Source organism: Mesoplodon mirus (assembly GCF_964341445.2).
Source record: "Mesoplodon mirus genome assembly, chromosome: 6".
NCBI lineage: Eukaryota > Metazoa > Chordata > Mammalia > Artiodactyla > Ziphiidae > Mesoplodon > Mesoplodon mirus.
The window spans coordinates 33,231,755-33,250,661 of NC_138982.1; the positions used below are offsets into that span (position 1 = coordinate 33,231,755).

General features: G+C 49.9%; 1 protein-coding gene across 2 annotated transcripts in view; it reads right to left on the reverse strand.

The window, feature by feature from the left end:
- Positions 1–18,907, reverse strand: part of ITGB5 (integrin subunit beta 5) — a 110,145-nt gene that overhangs the window by 27,077 nt on the left and 64,161 nt on the right. For both annotated transcript variants that reach the window (XM_082625143.1, XM_082625142.1), the window contains exons 9-10: positions 12,671–12,805; positions 3,809–4,238 (exon numbers count right to left, since the gene is read on the reverse strand). In XM_082625143.1, the coding sequence (XP_082481269.1) occupies positions 3,809–4,238; positions 12,671–12,805 (565 nt within the window). The remainder of the gene's footprint in view (positions 1–3,808; positions 4,239–12,670; positions 12,806–18,907) is intronic.

Below are 18,907 nucleotides of genomic sequence, written 5' to 3' on the forward strand. Positions count from 1 at the left end.
AGGAACTGGGGGCGGATCCCTCACCCACCCGAGACAAGAAACGGGGAGCTGGGTGCTACATCGACGGGCCAGGAGTATAGGTCCTGCCCGGAGCTGGGCGTCCTTCCTGGATGATCACACACCACCGTGACCTTGTTCCAGAAACTACTGTCTCCAGGAAGACCTGGATAGCTTCAACTAGTTGTTGCTTTCCCAGTGAAGGGGTGGAGGAGGCTAACTGGGGACGCAGTGGAAAGGCAGTCAAGTGTTCTAATTATTGATGTACTCAAGTAATTCAACTTCAGGTGCTTCTTAGGATATCATAGTATATGCAAAAAAAGCAAGCTACAAAATTGTATACATACACACACGTAGAAAAAATTTAGAAGGAAAACCTCTTCAAGTATGAATGATGGAATGGTGAACCATTTCTTTGAGAACGTTCTAGACCTAAGAATAATCCTACAGCTAGTTGGAGTTATTCTCTTGACTGAGAACACACTTTAGGAAGGGATGCATATGAAGCAGTGAGGGTAAAAGAAGTTCTTTGTCTGGTTCACCAGATGGTTCAAATTAACCCTGGTCACCAAGAAGGAGACAGACAGCTCAGACTGACCACACATCCATCAACTCCCCCTGTATTTTTCAAGCTTTCCAACTTCGGGGGAACGAAAGACATCTCAGCTCAGCAATTCTGAGGAGTTAGTGACTCAAAGCACCGCACACGTGGGAGCCCCAAGGGCACTGTGTTTTTAATTTTATTTTTTTATACAGCAGTTCTTACTAGTTATCAATTTTATACACATTAGTGTATATATGTCAATCTCCCAATTCATCACACCACCACCACCCCCTGCCGCTTTCCCCCCTTGGTGTCCATACGTTTGTTCTCTACATCTGTGTCTCTATTTCTGCCAAGGGCATCTTGAACCTCCTGTTTCCACACCTGGGGACACACGAGAGTCTCTCAACACCACAGGGCTGGATGGAGCGAAGGGAGGAGCAAGCACCCAGCATCTGGCAGGAGCCTGAAATGCAAGACTAGCTCAGGAGGACGGTGGGTTCTGTGGGTATTCACTCAGCTACAGGATACTCCAGTTTCCAAAATGACCGGTTCTCCTTACTAAGGCCTCTCGCACCTCATGTACCACCCGCCCCACACCTCCAGGCTCTGTGCTGTATTAGTTTCGGAGGCACATGACATCTGAGGGAAGGAGGGGAGGCAGCCCCCACGTGCTGGGCCCTGTTTCCTGCCAACCACCGTGCTGGGTCCTTTATCCACGTCTTCTCTTGCAATTCTCAAAGTGATGCAGAAACAAGGGAGTGCTGGGGTGTTTTTAGAGACAGGAAAACCCAAAGTCCAAGACAACCCAGGTAGTAGGCTGATAAACCATGGGGGATGAGATCTGCACAGATCGTCCGACCTAGCAGCCCTGGCTCCCAGGCAACACAGACACAAGCAGCCTTCTGGACGAAGACACATCAGAGGATTATTTCTGGTACCTGAGGGGAAAGGAGGGAGCTCCGTGATAATACTTGCTAATATGTTAAAAAAAAAAAAAATTCACGGCTGAAAGCCAATTACAGACACGGCCAGGCTTCTTGGAGCATTTATGGTGGCTGCTAAAGGGAATAGGCAGTCCATCCATCCCGCCATGCCAGAAGTCCTCAGCAGAGCCCCGACTCACGGGGAAGGCAGCCCCGCCTGCACACTGGACAGCAGCTGTGGCTCCCAGGGGTGTGTGGCACTGACTCTTAAAGGAGCCAGGGGTCAGCAAGGCAATGTGCCTTAGACACATCCTCTTACTGCTCACAACAGCTCTGTGCCCAAAGTGACACAAGTAGCACGTGGTGGTGGATTTAGGCTCGGACCTGCCTGATCCTAAGCACTCTTCCTGCTAATCCAGACAGAACCATCCCGTGGAACCACCCAATCTATCAGAAAGAGTGGATCCCTGTGGCCTGATCAGCACATCAAATCCTGACTCTTGCCAGCTAGCTGACTCTTCTATGACATTATACGTCCTACATTTTCTGGAGCAATTCCAATTTTGAGCATGCTGGTTCTGTTGCACCCATGGGTGTGCTCATACTTGTCTTATGATGCATCCTGCCCCCGGAGGCCTCACGGGCTTACGCTCATCTGTGCAACCCTCTGCACTTGTGTCTCCCATGGAGGGTGGGTTACCCCTCCCGCAGTGACAGATCATTTATATGTTCTGACTTGCTTCACATGTTTGTGCTTTATCTTCCCTGCCACACTCTTAAGTTCCTTTTAAATCAACACTTTACCACTGGAAGACCGTTCACAAAGAAGGAATCCTGGAAACAAAAGAATACACAGCAGTAGAAGAAACTACAAGCCTGCCTAAAATTGTTCTGCTTACTCGATTTGCAGGTGGCAGGGTGCTGGACTGAATGACCCTTTAGAGACATGATTTTACAGTATCTCATCAGAGCGCAACTCCCAGAATGGGAACTGACAAACTGTAATTTAACTGGAATCCGCGTAAAGTCCTATGCTTAGATTCAAAAACTTAAGTGCTCCAACATGACACAACAGAAACTTGGCTTGGCTATAGTTCATTCAAAATATTAAAAATCTTCAACTTTTGGTATAGTAAAGTTAAAACCAAGTTCAATGGTACAATGTGATTGTCTAACAGAAAAGAAAAAGTGAGTGTTGTTAGGATGTGTTCATGGAAGTGGAACGTTCAGGTCACAGGAAGCAAATGTTTCGCTGAACTCGGGGCTGAGCCCTCGTTACCCAGATGACAAATAACACGCCTGATTCCGAGAGGCACACTTAACAAAATGATAGAGCCTCAGAGAAGGAAGAGACCTGGTGTCTAGCCTGGATAAGAAAAGAGAACAGAGAAACATAAAGAAGTTCTCAGACGTTTGACAGTTTGTCATGCGCAAGAGGGCGCCTAAAATGTGAACCGCTGAGCAGAAGTGACTGAGAAACGATCTTCTGTTTGATGTAAAAGGAAACTTTCAAATCATGTCTATGCGAGGCAGAACGATGGGCCTCAGAGATGTGCACAGCCTAATCCCTGGAATTTGTATCAGTGTTACTTTACATGGTAAGAGGGACCCTGCGGATGTGATTAAGTCAAGGATCCCGAGATGGGGAGACTCATCGGATTACCCCGTGGGCCCGACGCAATCGCAGGGCTCCTTATAAGAAAGAGGCAGGAGCATCAGAGCAAAGCAGAGGTCAGAGTCAGAGACATATCTGAGGATGCTACACTGCTGGCTTTGAAAACAGAGGACGGTGCCACAAGCCAAGGGATGCAAATGGCTTCTAGAAGCTGGAAAGGGCCAGGGAACAGATTCTCCCTTAGAGCTTCTAGAAGGAATGTAGCCCTGACACCTGGATTTTAGCCAATCCATTTCAGAGTTCTAACATCCAGAACTAGAATAGAATACATTTGTGTTGTTTTAACCCACTAAGTCTGTGGTAACTTATTAGAGCAGCCATAGGAGATGAATGGGATGTCTAACAAGGGAATAACCTCTTCTGGCCCCAGGGAGCTCCCTGTCCCCAGGGGCAATCAAGAAGAGGCCGATCACCTGTGTGTCAGGAATGCTGTGTGGGCAAGTCCTGGATGACCCACGGCCGAGCCCTCCAACTCTGAGAGTCCACATCACGTAGCAGTGCCATCTCCTGCTTTTGTATTCGACACACTGGTCCCACCCCCAAGGCTTGCCCTTGTCTTCTCCCAGGAGGACTGTGGCAGTAAGTAAAAGGCATGCTTTGGGGACGTCCAAACGGCACCCAGGCCTGTGCCTGGCTCAGAGCAGAAGTGCTTGCGGGGGTGCCTACCTGAGCAGAGGACTCCTTTGTTCCTGGCGCAGGAGAAGTTGTCGCACTCACAGAAGGGCCCGTAGATCTTCCCAAACTCGCTCTCGAAGCAGGAGCACTGGTTGCAGCTGCATTGCCCGCGTCCGCTGCACAGGGGCTTGCCCTCCGCTTCTCGGCACAAGTTCTGGTACCCGCTCTGGCTCTCCCCTTCCTGGCACTCGCACCTGGTGCCCAGGTAGCTGGGGTTGCACTCACACAGGCCGCAAACGTAAGTCCCGTTGCCGCTGCACCTGGCGCTGTCCGGCTCCAGCCCTGTGCTGCAGCTGCACGTGCAGTTGTAGGTGACCCCCACCTCCAGGCTGTCCCGGAATCCCACGGGCCGCAGGGTGAACATGGGCTGCGCGTGTTTGCCCGGGCAGCTCCGGGCCTCCACCGACACCTCAAAGGATGCCTGCGCAGGAGAAAGAGAGGGGACGTGGTGGCCATGGTGCGTCTGGGCCTCCCGCTGTCTGCACCGGCCTCCTGATCAGCCAGGGGCCTGGCCCAAGCACAGTTCCTCCAAGGTCCTCAGTGAAGAACGGGGGCCAAATCCAGCCCCTCCCCACACTCACGGAGGGCCACTCCCACGGCCCGAGGAGGAAGAGGCCCCGGAGACAGCAAGCCCCTTCACTGTACCCAGGAAGGGCGTATTCAGGCGTGCCAACATTTGACAGGCATCATGCTTGATTCTTTAACGTTCATCATCTCTTTTACCTCCCAGAGGAAAAGGGCTTCCACAGGAAGGTAGAAAGATTCACTCAAGCTTACAAGGTTCTCTTTCTCCCCTTTTCACTTCTATCTTATCCTCTTCCCATCTCCATTTTGAAAGTCAACAAAATATTCAACAATTTACCAGGCACCTCCTCTATGCCAGGTTAGACGTGGCTCCCTGAACTCACGGGGTGCTGTGGTCAGGAGGCCCTGGCAACTGCCTGCCCTTTTGCAGAGGTGTTTCCTCCCCTGCTGGAGAAGGGAGAGATGACTCTCGGGTCCCATCCAGCATATCTGTCTCCTCACAGACACACCTGAGCCTCCCTCGGCCCCAATTTCTCTCTGCGTGGCCCTCACAGCTGTGTCTTTCACAATCAGTCCACGGCCCGGAGGTTGTAAAGAAGCATCATTGCCACACACACGGACAGACTTTTTCTTATTAAACAAAGCATGCACAGGAGTGTTGCTAACTCCCGAGCTGCTAATGGGTTGCCATGGAAACAGGCAGCAAGGTGGACCTCGCTGGCAGATGGCAATGGAGGAAAGATGCCTGTTAGCAGCCCACATGGTTGGGATGTGAGGAAAGCAAGGACACTGCTCGCTGTGATTCTCCCAGGGAGAACAGCGTGACTCCACCTTCCCTCCCCGCCACCATGTGGTGAGAATCATCCAGCACGGCCCCCCAAGCAGGGCGCTGTGGAAATCTGCAGACAGGTAGCTGGCACGCCCTGACCAAACACCATCCTGAAGTCCTTCTCCCCTGAACCGACAGAGGCCTGGTCTCACTCCAGAAACTGACCCACCGCCTCTGGCCCAGACGTCTTTCTTTTTCAAAAGGCTCCTCAGAACATTCTGAAACTCAGAACTAAGTTAGGAACCACTTTTAGCTACTGGTATTGTGAACTCTATTATTTGGGTTGGAATAGAACTGGTTTTTAAAAAGCCATCAAAAACCTGCTTTACTGGGTACTCTTTAGGTAATAGTGTATATTTCTGGAGAACACTCAAAATATTTTTTTCTAAACGTTCTACAGATCCCTGTCACTTTGGGATCTTTACTAATTCTAAAAGGCCTCCCCCCTCTGTGACATCTAGGGACGCCCCCCGCAGGGTGGGAGCGGGAGTGTGTGAGGCTGAACAGGAGACCCCGCTTCCTAGGTCCTGGAGAGAGTCTGCTTGGCAACAAGACACCAGGAGTCGGCATTAGTGAAGCAGTATCACAGCAGACACCGTGAGACAGGTGCGCTGAGGACAACGACCAGGAGCCAGGGTCAGAGGACGCCGGGAGAAGCAAGCCAGCTGCAGACAGTTGGGCCGGGCCCACACCCCACCTCCACGTGGGGGGTAGGAGGAGGCAAAGGGAGAGACTGGCAAAAGCACGTTCACAACCAGGTTCCAAGGCCCTCAGGTACAGGTGGGCTCTCGAGGTAGGGAAGCAAGATGCGGACCCACCCAGGGCACTGCAATCTGCCTAACGGTTACCAGGTGCTGAGTACCACACGCACCAGGCCCCGTGCTGGGCATTTCCACACGCATCTCATTTACATGCCCTAGGAGGAGGCATCCTCATTTACCAGAAAGAAAACGGGGTTGGTGGGCTCCGGGAGCTTAGTGCTGGTCACACAGCTGGGGAGGGGTGGGGCTGGGCCTGTGCTCTCCTTGGCATGTCACCTCCTAGAAGTAGGGAATGAGGCAGATGTCCAGTGTCCAGACCTGGGTAGAGAGAGAGAGGCCCGGCTCACAGAGGGACCACTAGATGGTGACCCACCCAGTAGTGACCAGAAGATCCTGGTCTACTTTAAACCTTCCTGCCTTGGGCTGGGGATAACCTGAGCCTGCAGATGGAAGGACAGGGAGGGTGCACCTGACCGAGGTGCCATGGGGCATCAAGAATGTAGAGGTAGATGAACATCCCTTCCTCTGAGGCTCAGAGAGACGCCTGCTACCTCCCAGGGGAATAACTTTGCTGGACTTGTTAAATGGAAAGCCCTGTCCCCCACAAAGGCCGCTGGGGGTCAGAAGTGGAAAAAATGACAAAGAAACAGCCTGGACCAAGAGCCAAAGGCATTGAATTATTGCAAGACTGTGGGGAGTGTCCATCTGTGAGCATAACCTTCCCCCAGTAAAACTTGCCTGCACCAAGGGATCAAGTAACAAGAGAGGGAATTAAATCTCCTGGGCCTCGCAGATGTGTTTGCTGGAGAGGGAGTGGAGAGGTTGGGGACGCCCCTGAATCAGTGCCGGCAGCTGATCACCCAGGATTCAGAAAGACTCACACACTGTCTGTCTAGTCTAAGGCCTGGCTTCTAAGCAGGCCCCAGGGGCCTTCTTCAGCCAAAGCTCTGGTCTAACCGAGGTCCAAGCTGTCGGGCCCCATGCAGCTTAGCGTGCAGCCGGCCACCTGATAACCAGAGAACAGCTCCATTTCAGCCACTAAGTCTCAGGTCCTGCTGGGCACAGGAATGCTATAAAAAGCACTTCGGCAACAGCAAGTAAATCTGTTCTGCTACTCCTCCCTTCAGAGTCCATTTCCCTGAGGGCTCAGGAAAGAATGCAGAGAGTTGGTCAGGCAGCTGGAATCAGGCTCCTCTTCCCTGATTACTGTGGACTCTTGAAAGTGAAGGCTCCCCAGTTCCAGGAGGCTTTCCGTTTTCCCACTCCGAGATTCCAGAGGAAGGTCGCGGACACAGCAGTCCTCCCTCCCCCTCAGTCTTATTATTTGAACCTCATTGGGATGCTCCTGGTTCCCGCACAGGGCTGCTGGCCTGATCCACCCTTTCAAAGGGGCTACCCAGCCCCCACCCAACAAACCCACGCTCTGCAAATGCCAAGTCCACTAGGAGCTCGCTGAGACAAAGCGCTGGGCATGGGCAAGGGGTGGAGAGCCCCAGGGGAGGGGCCAGAGAGCGGGACGCTGTGGGAAGCCCCCAACGGGGCTCACTGGGTCCTTTGTACCGGGCGTTAGTGCCGGTCGCACAGCCAGCCACTTGCCTACTGATTTGTCAAAGCCAGTTCATGAGAAAACTGACTCCCGGGGGCCAGGCCCACTCAGTCAGCCCTGGTTGATGCTGGGAGGAAAATTAGGGAAAAAACAGAAATCACTGGATTTGGGACTGCAAGATTTCATGTAAGGAATATTTCTCTGAGGACAACCTTTGTCCCTCACCCCCTACCACCTCTCCTTGCTTCTCGCCTGGACAGATAGATCTCTTAACCCAGAGGACAGTCACAGAACCGCGGCCTCTGACTGGAAGTGACCATGGAGACGGTGCCCGCCCACCTCCTCCACCTCTGCAGGAAGCTCTGGTTACACGGAGGTGAGACCTGTCCGGATGCCACTTGAACCCAGCTGTCCCAAGGCTCCCCCTCCCCCATGGGCCATGTCCTTATCCACAGGCCAGACGCTGAGAGGCACCGGATGGCAGTTACACCGTGTCTGCTTTCCCCAACCCCTCTCCTCCAGTGAGCCCCCGGGCCCTTCTGCGGTGCTCTTTACTCTGCCTACCCTCCTCGCCATTTCTGACTTACCCAGAGCCCTCCCAGCTTATGGTACTAAAGAACGGAAATCATGCCTGCCAATTAATGGCCAGACACCTTAGCTTGGCATGTATGTCCCACCAGTTGGCCCAATCCTGCCTCTGCAGCCCCAGCTCCTCTCTTCGCAGTTCCCAACCCACTCCCCTCAGCTGCTTCCCACCTGCAACAGGGCAATCAATGCTCTCTTTCACACCTTCTCGGACTCACCACTAATGGGGCCTCCCCACCCATTTTCTATGTCTGGAAAACTCGGAGCCTCAGCTCAAACAGCACCTGCTCTGCGATGCGGGGCCCTTCTCCCTTGGGGCTCCCGCAGCACCAGGCCCAGCTTTCATCACTGCCCCCAACCCTATGGGGTTGACTCCTGCACCTACATTTCCTCCACCAGATTTGTCCCCGGGACAAATGTCAAGAGGGAAATGCCTACATACTCAGGAGCAAACCTAAGTCCAACTGCCGGCTCTTTGGAGAAAGTTCAGCCTGAGATGAGGGACAGAAGTACATCTCTCCTTCAGCAAAAAGGGGGTCGAGGGGAAGCCCCCCAGTTCTCCCTCCAGGCCAGCTCCGTGGGCACATGTCCGTGCAGTCACACAGAGCCCCATGCTCAGAAGGGCCCGTGTTTAGTTTAATGCTCTGCTGTTGTCATCTTGAAATTCTTTATTTTTTAACAAGGACCCCACATTTCCATTTTGCCCTGGATTCTGCCCCCCACTGCCTCCAGGGCCTCAGAGAGCTCACCTCTGGTGGCCTGCGTGCAGCACCGGGTCCGGCTATGACAGGCAAGTGGCTACTACTCTGTGTCAGCTTGTTTCCACCCACAGAAAACAAAACCTCACAGCCCTGGCGGCAGAGCCGGGGGCCATGTGACTGTGGCCTCTTGGGCAGAGAGAGGAAACAAGGAGCCAGCATGGCAGGCCTGCCTTTGGGCCGCTGTCTCAACAGGACCACGGCCCCTGGGACCCCAAGGGAGGCTCTCCCTGGCCTGCTGTCGAGGGCGTGGGAGAAGCACCCTTCTTCCTTCCATTTCAAATGCTCTAGAAATCATCCAGTATGTCTGAGATTTTCCACTTTTGTGAAAAATGCCACTTAAAATCCTTTCCTGTCTTCTGGACAATGTCCCTATTTTTCCAAAGTATCCTAGCAAAAAACAAAATCTGTACACTAGAGTGTCCGTACAAAAGTGGTGATGATCCCACCTTTAGCTTCTCTGAAACTTTTACTTTCAAAATGCACGAGGTATAAGGAAAAACACATGCACTTTGGCATCAGTGGTTGCAGCTCTGACTCCCGGCGCTTGTGCTCACCAGCAGCCAGACTTCCAGCAAGTCTCTCAGGGCCCCCCACCTTGGAGCCTCAGTCTTTCTCACATAAAATGGGGGAGTAATGTCTATCTGACAGAGGCTGCAAGCAGCAGAGGAAGCCAGCAGCCAAGCTCTAGCAGAGCATGGAGAGTATTATAAATTCCCACAAAATGGTAACTCTGTCATTCCCTCCACGGTCAGAAGGCGATGACCAGGGAGAGGACTTGGTTTGGAGACAGCTGTGAGTCCACTGCCGTCTGTGGGTGACCCCACATCTCGGGACGCCCAGCAGCACTGAGCCCCAGGCGGTGTTCACAGAATGCGGTGAGGTGTTCCCTGCTGGAGGCCCCGGCCCTTGTTATGTTCTGAGGCGAGCCGTCTGAACGGGGATGATGGAACAGAACCATGGGCAGCAAGAGGCCAGGGGGAGGGGGCATGGGTGCTGGCATCAGAGCCAGAAAGCCCTAGCCTTGAACTTTCACTTTGCCACTTACTGGCTACTTACTTGGGCAATTAATTGAATTCTTTGTGCCTCAGTTTTTCTTATCTGTCAACATGAATAACTATCTTCCTTACAAGGAACCCAGTGAGGAACATGGAGCTAACTCTTTGTCCAGTTACTTTCCAGTCCTTTCCAATACTAACTGCATTGCCCCCTTGGGTCCATTAGGGACCCAATATTCTTATAATCATTTCCCCCCCTTTTTTTCCCCTTATGGCAGCATAAACTGGCTTCAGTTTCTTGCATTCAAAAAGAATTCCAACTTTATGCTATTATTATCAACAAACACCAGTTCCTTTCATCTTCCTGGTGTCTATATACCTCCATCATGATAGTTCCTTTACAGTTGCCCTTTGAAAAAAAAAGAAAACTGAACAAAGAACCCCAGATGCAGTCTGACCCACACAAAAAAGAGTGAAACCATTTTCTCTGGGGTTCCATTAATGCAGCCTCAGTTGGCAGTTTTTTTTTTAAAGCAACACTGCTTATTCACACTGAGCCTTTGGGAATTAGAATCTACCAGATCCTCTTCTTAAAAGCTACTATCAAACCAAGTTCCCTCTATCCTATTAATATTCTGAACTTAATGCAAGATATTAATCCTGATGATTTCAACCCAGCTCAATTTTTAAAAATGTTCTTAAATCTTGGTTTTCCTGCTTTATAAGCTAACCTGTTTTCTCCAGCTTTGTGACCTCCCCACCTTTGATAAGCAGTTCTCCCTCAAGTTAATCTCAAGCCAGTAGCAGACAGGAGATAGCTGGAACCTCAGTCAAGTCTTCCTCCAGATGACGTTATCAACACACTTAGAATGCAGGTTTACTCAGCTATGCATCTGCCTAGCTGTGCTATCACCAACCCATGCTACCTGTCTTTGCATAAGGATGTCATTAGAAATTGTCAAGAGACTTCCTGAAACCCAGACACCTGGTGTGTGTGCTGTACATCCTCCTCCTTGCCTCTGTTCCACTGAACCTATTTCTCCAAGTAAAAGGTTCCTTGTTTGGGTGTTTTTCACACATCATTCTTTAGCTTTCCTGACACACTGCACCAAACATCCCATCCACAGATCTACAGAATCCACTTACATGTAGTTTTTCTGGTTAGTTCTGCCTCCTTCCATTTTTCACAGCTGTCTCTTTAAAGCTGGTGACTATAAGGCTTTTGTGTTTTTTAAAAACATCATCTGGATTGATTAATCATTGCAACTGATCAAAACAACATAAATATATCACAAAATTTGACAAGTATTAAAAATAAAATTTAACTGGATGTGCCACTTTAATCAGATGGGGCTTTCCCCACCCAAGTAGTTCATGTACATTGAAAATATTACTCATTGCTAAATAAGACAGGGAATGGCATCGATTCTACTATTTTTTATTTGTATAGATTAAAGCACTCTCTGCAAAATTTATTCACGTCAATAGGAAAATGGGAATAGGAGTTTTGTTACAGCAATGTCACCTTATTCTATGAGTACGTTCTTAGCGATACGCCATAAGTAATCATTTTAAATTTTTAATGATTCATCGTTTGAAAACTTGATTAGGTCAATCTTTCACTTTTTTTTTTTTTAAAGCAAAAAGAAACTTAGAAAAAAACCTGCGTTAGAAAAAGACCTGTTACCTAGTCATTAGAGTCCTTCACCTTCTCAACCTTGATACCGCATTCTGAATGGCCCCTTTGCTGGGGTGAGGTACCACTGTAAGATTTAGAACGGGTGAGATGTACACCTGTGGGTTGTAACGTGGGCGAAGGGCAGTTGGGAAGGGGAAGGAGGGAGAGAATCAATTACAGAACGTGAGGAAGCTCCAGAAGACCACGCTGCAGTGTAAGCAGTCATGCGGCCACACCTATATCTTTTGGAGCTGTTTCCCTGGAATCCAGGGTATGTCTGCTTATCTCCACCTTGGCCATCATTAGTGCTTATGAAAGCCCAGGAGATATGGTCATGTATTTTTAAGGTCCCTATAATTTTTCTGGTTCCAACCAGATTCTTTAGTTACAGAAGAGAACTTTCCCTCAGTTCTCTATTTGCCTTTCTATTTTCTGAGCAATGAAAAATGGGTCAATAAAGCAAGGAATGGATCTCACAGTCTGCTTCTGGCAGCAGGACTCTCTAGAAGTGAGGATGGCTCTCCATCACCACTCTGCCTGCCTCTGAGCCAGTATTTCGTCTTTGTTCTCATCATCCATATATCTTCCTCCTTCCCTCACGTCCTTGGCTTGGTACACAGATACACATCTTTATACACAATGTTGCTCCTCCACCATTTAATTATATCCACTTAAATCCAGACAAGGCACCCATGCCCTCCACTGCAACAGAGTTATCCATTCCATCTCATCAAATCAGAAGAGGTGGATGGCTTTCTTCATATTTTACAGAAAGGAAAAGTGAAAGTCAGATTACCCAAGGCACAGAGCAAGCTGTAGAAGACCAGAAACGCAGGCAGGGTCTTTTACCTTTCCACCTACACACCCCCACCCGATTTCATCCCTGTCAAACAAAGATACTGATGGTTTAAGACACCAAAGGCACAATGTCAACTTGAGGAAGCCTTAAGTGACAACGCACTGAAGGCTGTGTACTGCCTGGAGCTTTTTACTAAGTCCACCTGCATGTTGAAGGCACAGCACAGGGCAGGCTTAGGAAAGTCCCCCAGCATGCAGAGTTGGAAGACAGAATACAAACTCCTAAAGGCCTCTTATAAGTCACGAAAGTTATCAGCAGCCAAAGAATGATGACCAACATTAACAAGTATAAACAAATGGGAGGTGAGAACTTACTGTGTCCCCGATCTTCAGGCCTTCACACTTCCTCTGACCAGGGTAAGATACACCATCCTGGCAGGTAGCAGTGAAGAAGAGATTAATATCCTCAGGCTGATCCCAGACGGACAGCTCCACTTTAGACCGGATGCTCTGAACAGAGAGAGAAGATGAAGCCAGAACCACTTAGTAAAGGCTGCAGCCAAGATGTTCTCCACACTGGTTCTCTGATGCCCACAGGGCTTCCTTTAACTCCGGGATCTCCAGCCAAGGCAAGAGCCAGTGGGCTAGGTTCACTGCTCCTTCCTCATCCCTTTCGTCCTCTCCACACCCACACACCATCCTACTAGACCTGGCCTGAGGTCTCCCTCTGTGAGCTCAGAGAAGCTGCTAATGGCCCACCTGCCATATGATCATCTCATCTGCTTCCAGGGGTCATGCTCTGTTCCTGCTCGTCTCTGCAGAGTCACCCCATCCTCACCCTCAGCTTCACACAGCGCCTCAAATCTTGCCATGCTCATCCAGACGCTGGGCCTTTGCACGTGCCTGGGATAATGTTCCTTTGCTCAGCTGCTCTTCTCTCTCCTCCCCCCGCCCTCCGTCAGCTCCCTATCTTCCTTCCCCATCAGCTCAGCAGGTACCTCAGATGAGGTCCAAATTCATGAGCTCTGAACTACATTCTGAGAGAATAAGACCTTATATGTGGATTATGTTCTCAAGACAATGGATGAAGCAAAAATCAAGCCAAAGTTATCCGACAGATTAGAAAAAATAAAAGACTAAAAATATCAAGTGCTGGAAATGAGTTGGAGCAACTGGGTGCCTCATACCCTGCTGGTGGGAGCGTGAACTGGTACAACCCTTGAGAAAAACATTAATAAGCAGTACCTACTAATGCTTAGGTCAACCTTAGATAAGCAATTTACACTAGGATTATATCCAACAGAGATGTGTACTGACCAGAAAACACGTACGAATGTTCACAGCAACACTGTCTGTAACAGCTAGAAACTGCAACTACCCAAATGCCTATCAACAGAACAGACTTTTTTTTTTTTCAAATTATGGTGTGTTCATGTAGAATATCACATAGTACAAGAATGAATGAAATATGACTACATGTCATGACATAGATGAATCTCATAAACATCACAGAGCCCAAAAGAAGCCAGATGCAAAAGGCATACATATTCTATGATTCTATTTATATGAAATTCAAAAACAGGCAAAACTAACGGTTACCCCCAGGGGATAGTAACAGAAAAGGACATAGGGGTTCTGGATGCAGTAATATTCTGTTTTTTGGCCTGGGTGGTTCTACACTCGGGTGTATTTAGTTTGTACAAAGTCTGTACAATCTTCTGTATGTCTCCAAGTTTAAAAAATTGACACTGAGAATCTCTAAGGAGGATGTACTTTAGAGACAGACGCCCAATGAAATAACTGGCTTGTAGTTAGGGCACATCTTACAAAAAGAATTGTTTATACACTAAATACACTCAGACTAGCAGGATGCACATACTCCGAGAGACACATGGACACCCCGCCAGATCAACTGACAGCCCTTCAGACTCCCACCTCCTTCTCAGGTGCACTCCAGGGAACAGGGCATTGGACTGAATGGCAGGATGCACATACTCCGAGAGACACATGGACACCCCGCCAGATCAACTGACAGCCCTTCAGACTCCCACCTCCTTCTCAGGTGCACTCCAGGCAACAGGGCATTGGACTGAATGGCAGGATGCACATACTCCGAGAGACACATGGACACCCCGCCAGATCAACTGACAGCCCTTCAGACTCCCACCTCCTTCTCAGGTGCACTCCAGGGAACAGGGCATTGGACTGAATGGCAGGATGCACATACTCTGAGAGACACATGGACACCCCGCCAGATCAACTGACAGCCCTTCAGACTCCCACCTCCTTCTCAGGTGCACTCCAGGGAACAGGGCATTGGACTGAATGGCAGGCAGAAGTGCCTCCTGCTCTCATGGGGTTTCTTTTCTTTTTTTCTTTTCTGCTGAGCATGTAGTGTTAAACTTGAGTTAGTTAAATATGCAGTTTTCCCAACACATTAACAGCTTGTTGAAAACACTCTCTGCAAAAAATAGTCTCTCCCTTTGCAACAAATTGTCTAAGTGCTTCTACAACTCTAAAAATACTCTCTCTTAAATCCACTTCCTCTTGTTAGTACCAGCCTCCACTGGCAGAGGGCTTCCAGAGCACCACTCAGCACACACAGCTCTCCTGCTGTTCACAAGTCTGTTCTCCCCACTGAGCTGTGAATTTCAAGGACCATATCATATTTCTCTCTAGGACTGAACACAAGCTTTTGCTGAATGGATGGATGGATGGATGGATGGATGTTTTAACAGCAGCTATGGTAGGCAGCTCAGGCCTACTGGAAGAAACTTAATTTTTGAGAGACGAGGTAAATTAAAAATTATATATATTAGGGCTTCCCTGGTGGCTCAGTGGTTGAGAGTCCGCCTGCCGATGCAGGGGACACGGGTTCGTGCCCCAGTCCGGGAAGATCCCACATGCCGCGGAGCGGCTGGGCCCGTGAGCCATGGCCGCTGAGCCTGTGCATCCGGAGCCTGTGCTCCGCAACGGGAGAGGCCACAACAGTGAGAGGCCCGCGTGCCAGGAAAAAAAAAAAATTATATATATTAAATGCATATAAATGTGAGGATGAGGCAAAACAGTTTATCTTTAAAGGGCTAGGTAGATCGGAGCTATTTAAAAATTACTTGGGATCAGTCTCATGAAATATGACGGCCCTGTGGCTCACAAACAAGACTTTGGGAGAAAGCATCAGCCCTTCCCATCAAGATCTGCTGAAGCCACCACCCGGAAGCATTAATGGGGAACTCGGTGGAGGGAGAGAGAGCACTGGGGACTGGGACTCCCATTCAATGAATCAATAACTGTAACAGATGGAAACAGAATCCTATATTCTACTTCTGGCCGTGAGACCCCCAAGTTTTGTGTTCAGATCTGAAGTTTGTATTATTCCTGATCCCCATGTTGTCTCTGGAATCAGAAACCCTTAAGATGTTAGTGAGGGTAGGAACTGTGGAGAGATTATTCAGTTCAAACCTCCCATTTTATGGAAGTGGGAACTGAGGCCAAAGAAAGGGCCTTATCCAGGGCCACTCAGCTGCCAGGGGCAGGCAGGACCAGAACCGGGCCTTCTGGGTCTCCCGGCAGTGCTCTCTGTAGTCACCAGACCGGGCCCTTCTTTACTCGGAAACTGGCTCTGATCTTGGAGTGCAGATGGTCAGGTTGTATCCTGGTTGAGTCAGTCTCCCCTCAAAGATTATGAGCTCCTGGAGGGCAGGACTGTGTTCTGTTCACTGTTTTATTCCCACCGTGTGGCATGATGCCTGCCATATGTTAGGCAGTATTTATTTGTTGAACAAATGAATGAAATGGATGGAGTACAGGATACAGCAGAGGATCAAAGCCACAGCCAGTGCAGTTCTGGTGCATGAAAACTTTTGTGTCATAAGATAATTAATAATTAATAATAATAATTAATAATAATTAATTAATAATTAATAATTTCCTACCAAATTTGCTTCTGAACATGATTCCTTACTCCTCACCCTAGGACAAGAAGACAACGTCAAGAAGTTTAAAGGCTATTAAATACTCAGGCTAGGTCCCATCTGCAATTGCTTTAAGTCAGGCCAGCTGTGGAGTGGGTGGGAGCAGACTTCATGGCAACAACAAAAAGAGAAACATGTGCTCGGAGAGGAGGACTCTGATGTCACCCTCCACATGCAGCTCTAGTGGTTTCCAGCTCATTCTTTTCCTTCCCACTCTGAAAAGGGACCCCCCCCCACCGCCATGATTTCTCTCTGAGTCCTACCCCCCTTTGTCAAGGTGACATAATGCTGGTGTGTGTGTGTGTGTGTGTGTGTGTGTGTGTGTTTGCACACACCCAGGGCCCTACCTCCGAGCTCTGGAAGGGAACCTCTCGCCAGCACCCACTATACAGCAAAGCTCCATGCTGGTGATCTCTCACAATAAAGAAGTTGGCACAGCAAGAAAAAATGTAGAAATCGAAGCCCAGAGGTGAACGTTTCACACAGTGAAAGCCAAGAACGACAGACTCGATTCTACGAGATGTTACGTTAAACGTGCCCTTTCCGTTTTGCTCCCTCCCCAGCCTAGAGTCACGCCATGGCCATTTCCGCTGTTACCTGTGCTCTGCTGCAACCCTCTCAGGATGTCCCCACGGACGGTGTGCCAACTATAAGTGAGGTAGAAGTCAACCCCAAAACACAGAGGTGGCAAGGTGACGCAGAGAAACACAAATGGTCCCATGAGAGCTGTGCTTGGACCGTGGCCAGGGAGAGGAGCAGGTGAAAGGACAACCAGAGCCCCTGCACGGGCCAAAGCGCACGTGTGTACGCACGCGCGCACACACACACACAGGCCTGTGCAGGCCAAAGTGCACGTGCACACGTATGTACACACACACACAGAGGCCCGTGCAAGCCAAAGTGCATGTACACACACACACACTCAGGCCAGTGCAGGCCAAAGTGCACGTGCGCACGTACACACATACACACACACACACACGCCCATGCAGGTTCAAATACAGAAGTATGGGCAGCTGAGGCCCAGCCCGGGCCTTCCCGTTTGCCAGAAAGGACGGCAACTAGCAAACAGGGTGCTAATCAACGTCAAGCACCAACATACCCCCAACGCGGCTTCCACCAACTAGACTTTGCTCTGAATACCTTGCTGCTTCTATATTTAATATATTTCTTTAAATTTCCACTGAAGGAAAGGGCAGAGAAGTAGGGAGTTACCAAGGGTCCCGACTTTTTAGGGTGATGGACACATTCACTGTCTTGATGTAGTGATGGTTTTCACAGGTGTGTACAAGTGTCAAAACTTATCAAAATATACACTTTAAATCTGTACACTGTATTGTTGGTTAATTATCTCTCAATAAATCTGTTTTCATTTTCCAATGAATCTGCACAGTCGTTGTGGATAGTATTCCAGAAACGCCCATCTTAAAGGTTGAATTTCACACGTTCACTCATGAGTCACACGTCTTGTTTCCTAACGTGTTCTCTTACAGACACACCAGTTTAACTCAGAGTCCAGCTACGGTACTAGATTCCCAAAGGTCCTCGGGGGCTCATGCCAGGTTCCAAACGCAGTTTCTTCCTGGAATAGACCCCCTTCTCTACTCTTCTGGTTCCCAAATCCTCAGCTGCAGAAAGGGCTCCCTGCTCCTCTCCTGACCTCTGCCTAAGCCCAGGCCCCTGGATTTCCATTAAGAAAACGAATTTATCTACCATGAATCCTGCTCAGGGCCAAAGCAACGTGCCTCAGAGGGAGAGCAGCACTGAGCGTTTATGAGATCCCGCCCAGGGAACCACCACCACTGTCTCGTGCACCCTGGTCTTCAGTGGACCTACACACGGGTGTGGATGTGCAAACCGCTTGGCCGCACAGAACGCTGACTGAGCAGAGCGCCTTTTCCATTTCTGGTGCATGCCACCCCGCCAGTTCTACAGAACTGGGTGTCATGATGCCCTCCTATATTAAAGTCACGAGGAGCAGGGCCCTGGGCCTTCGGCAGGAAACGCTCCGGGGGGAGCCCCAGAGCTCTGTCAGCCACTCAGGAGTTCAGAACTCAGGAGCTGACCTAGGATGGAAATGCTGGGGGGTGGCTCCACCCCAGAAACCCAGGAGAAATCCGCAGCCCACGCCAAAGCCCAGGATGTGGTTGCCCTTCAGCCATTTCTTCCCCAAAGGCCCTGGCTTGGCAGGAGGCAAGCACTGGTCACTGCACTGTTGACAGCGGGTCCAGCAGCAGCCCCCTGCTAACCCAGGGGTCTCCAAGCCCCGGGACCCCAGCAGGACAGAGAGAGCAGCCCAGGGTAGGCCTCCGGCTCTCGCACTGACTCCTTTGTTCCATATCCAGAGCTTGAGGCCCAAGGCATCACAGTGACGAGTGGCCCTCGGGATGGGGGTGACTTTGGGTAGGCCCAGCCCCCCGCCGACACACACGCTTCTCAGACTCCCTCAGCATGTCAGCTTCCACTCACTGTGGGAATCTGAAAACTGCCAAGTGTAGTTAACCTGGAAATCTGGTCTCACTGGGTTCTGAGGTGGCCACTGGATACGATGAGGATTAAAGGTCAGAGACCGGAAAAGAGGATGTTAGTATGTGGGGAATAAGTTAGGAAAGGAGAAGGAAGTCTAGTTTCTCGCAAC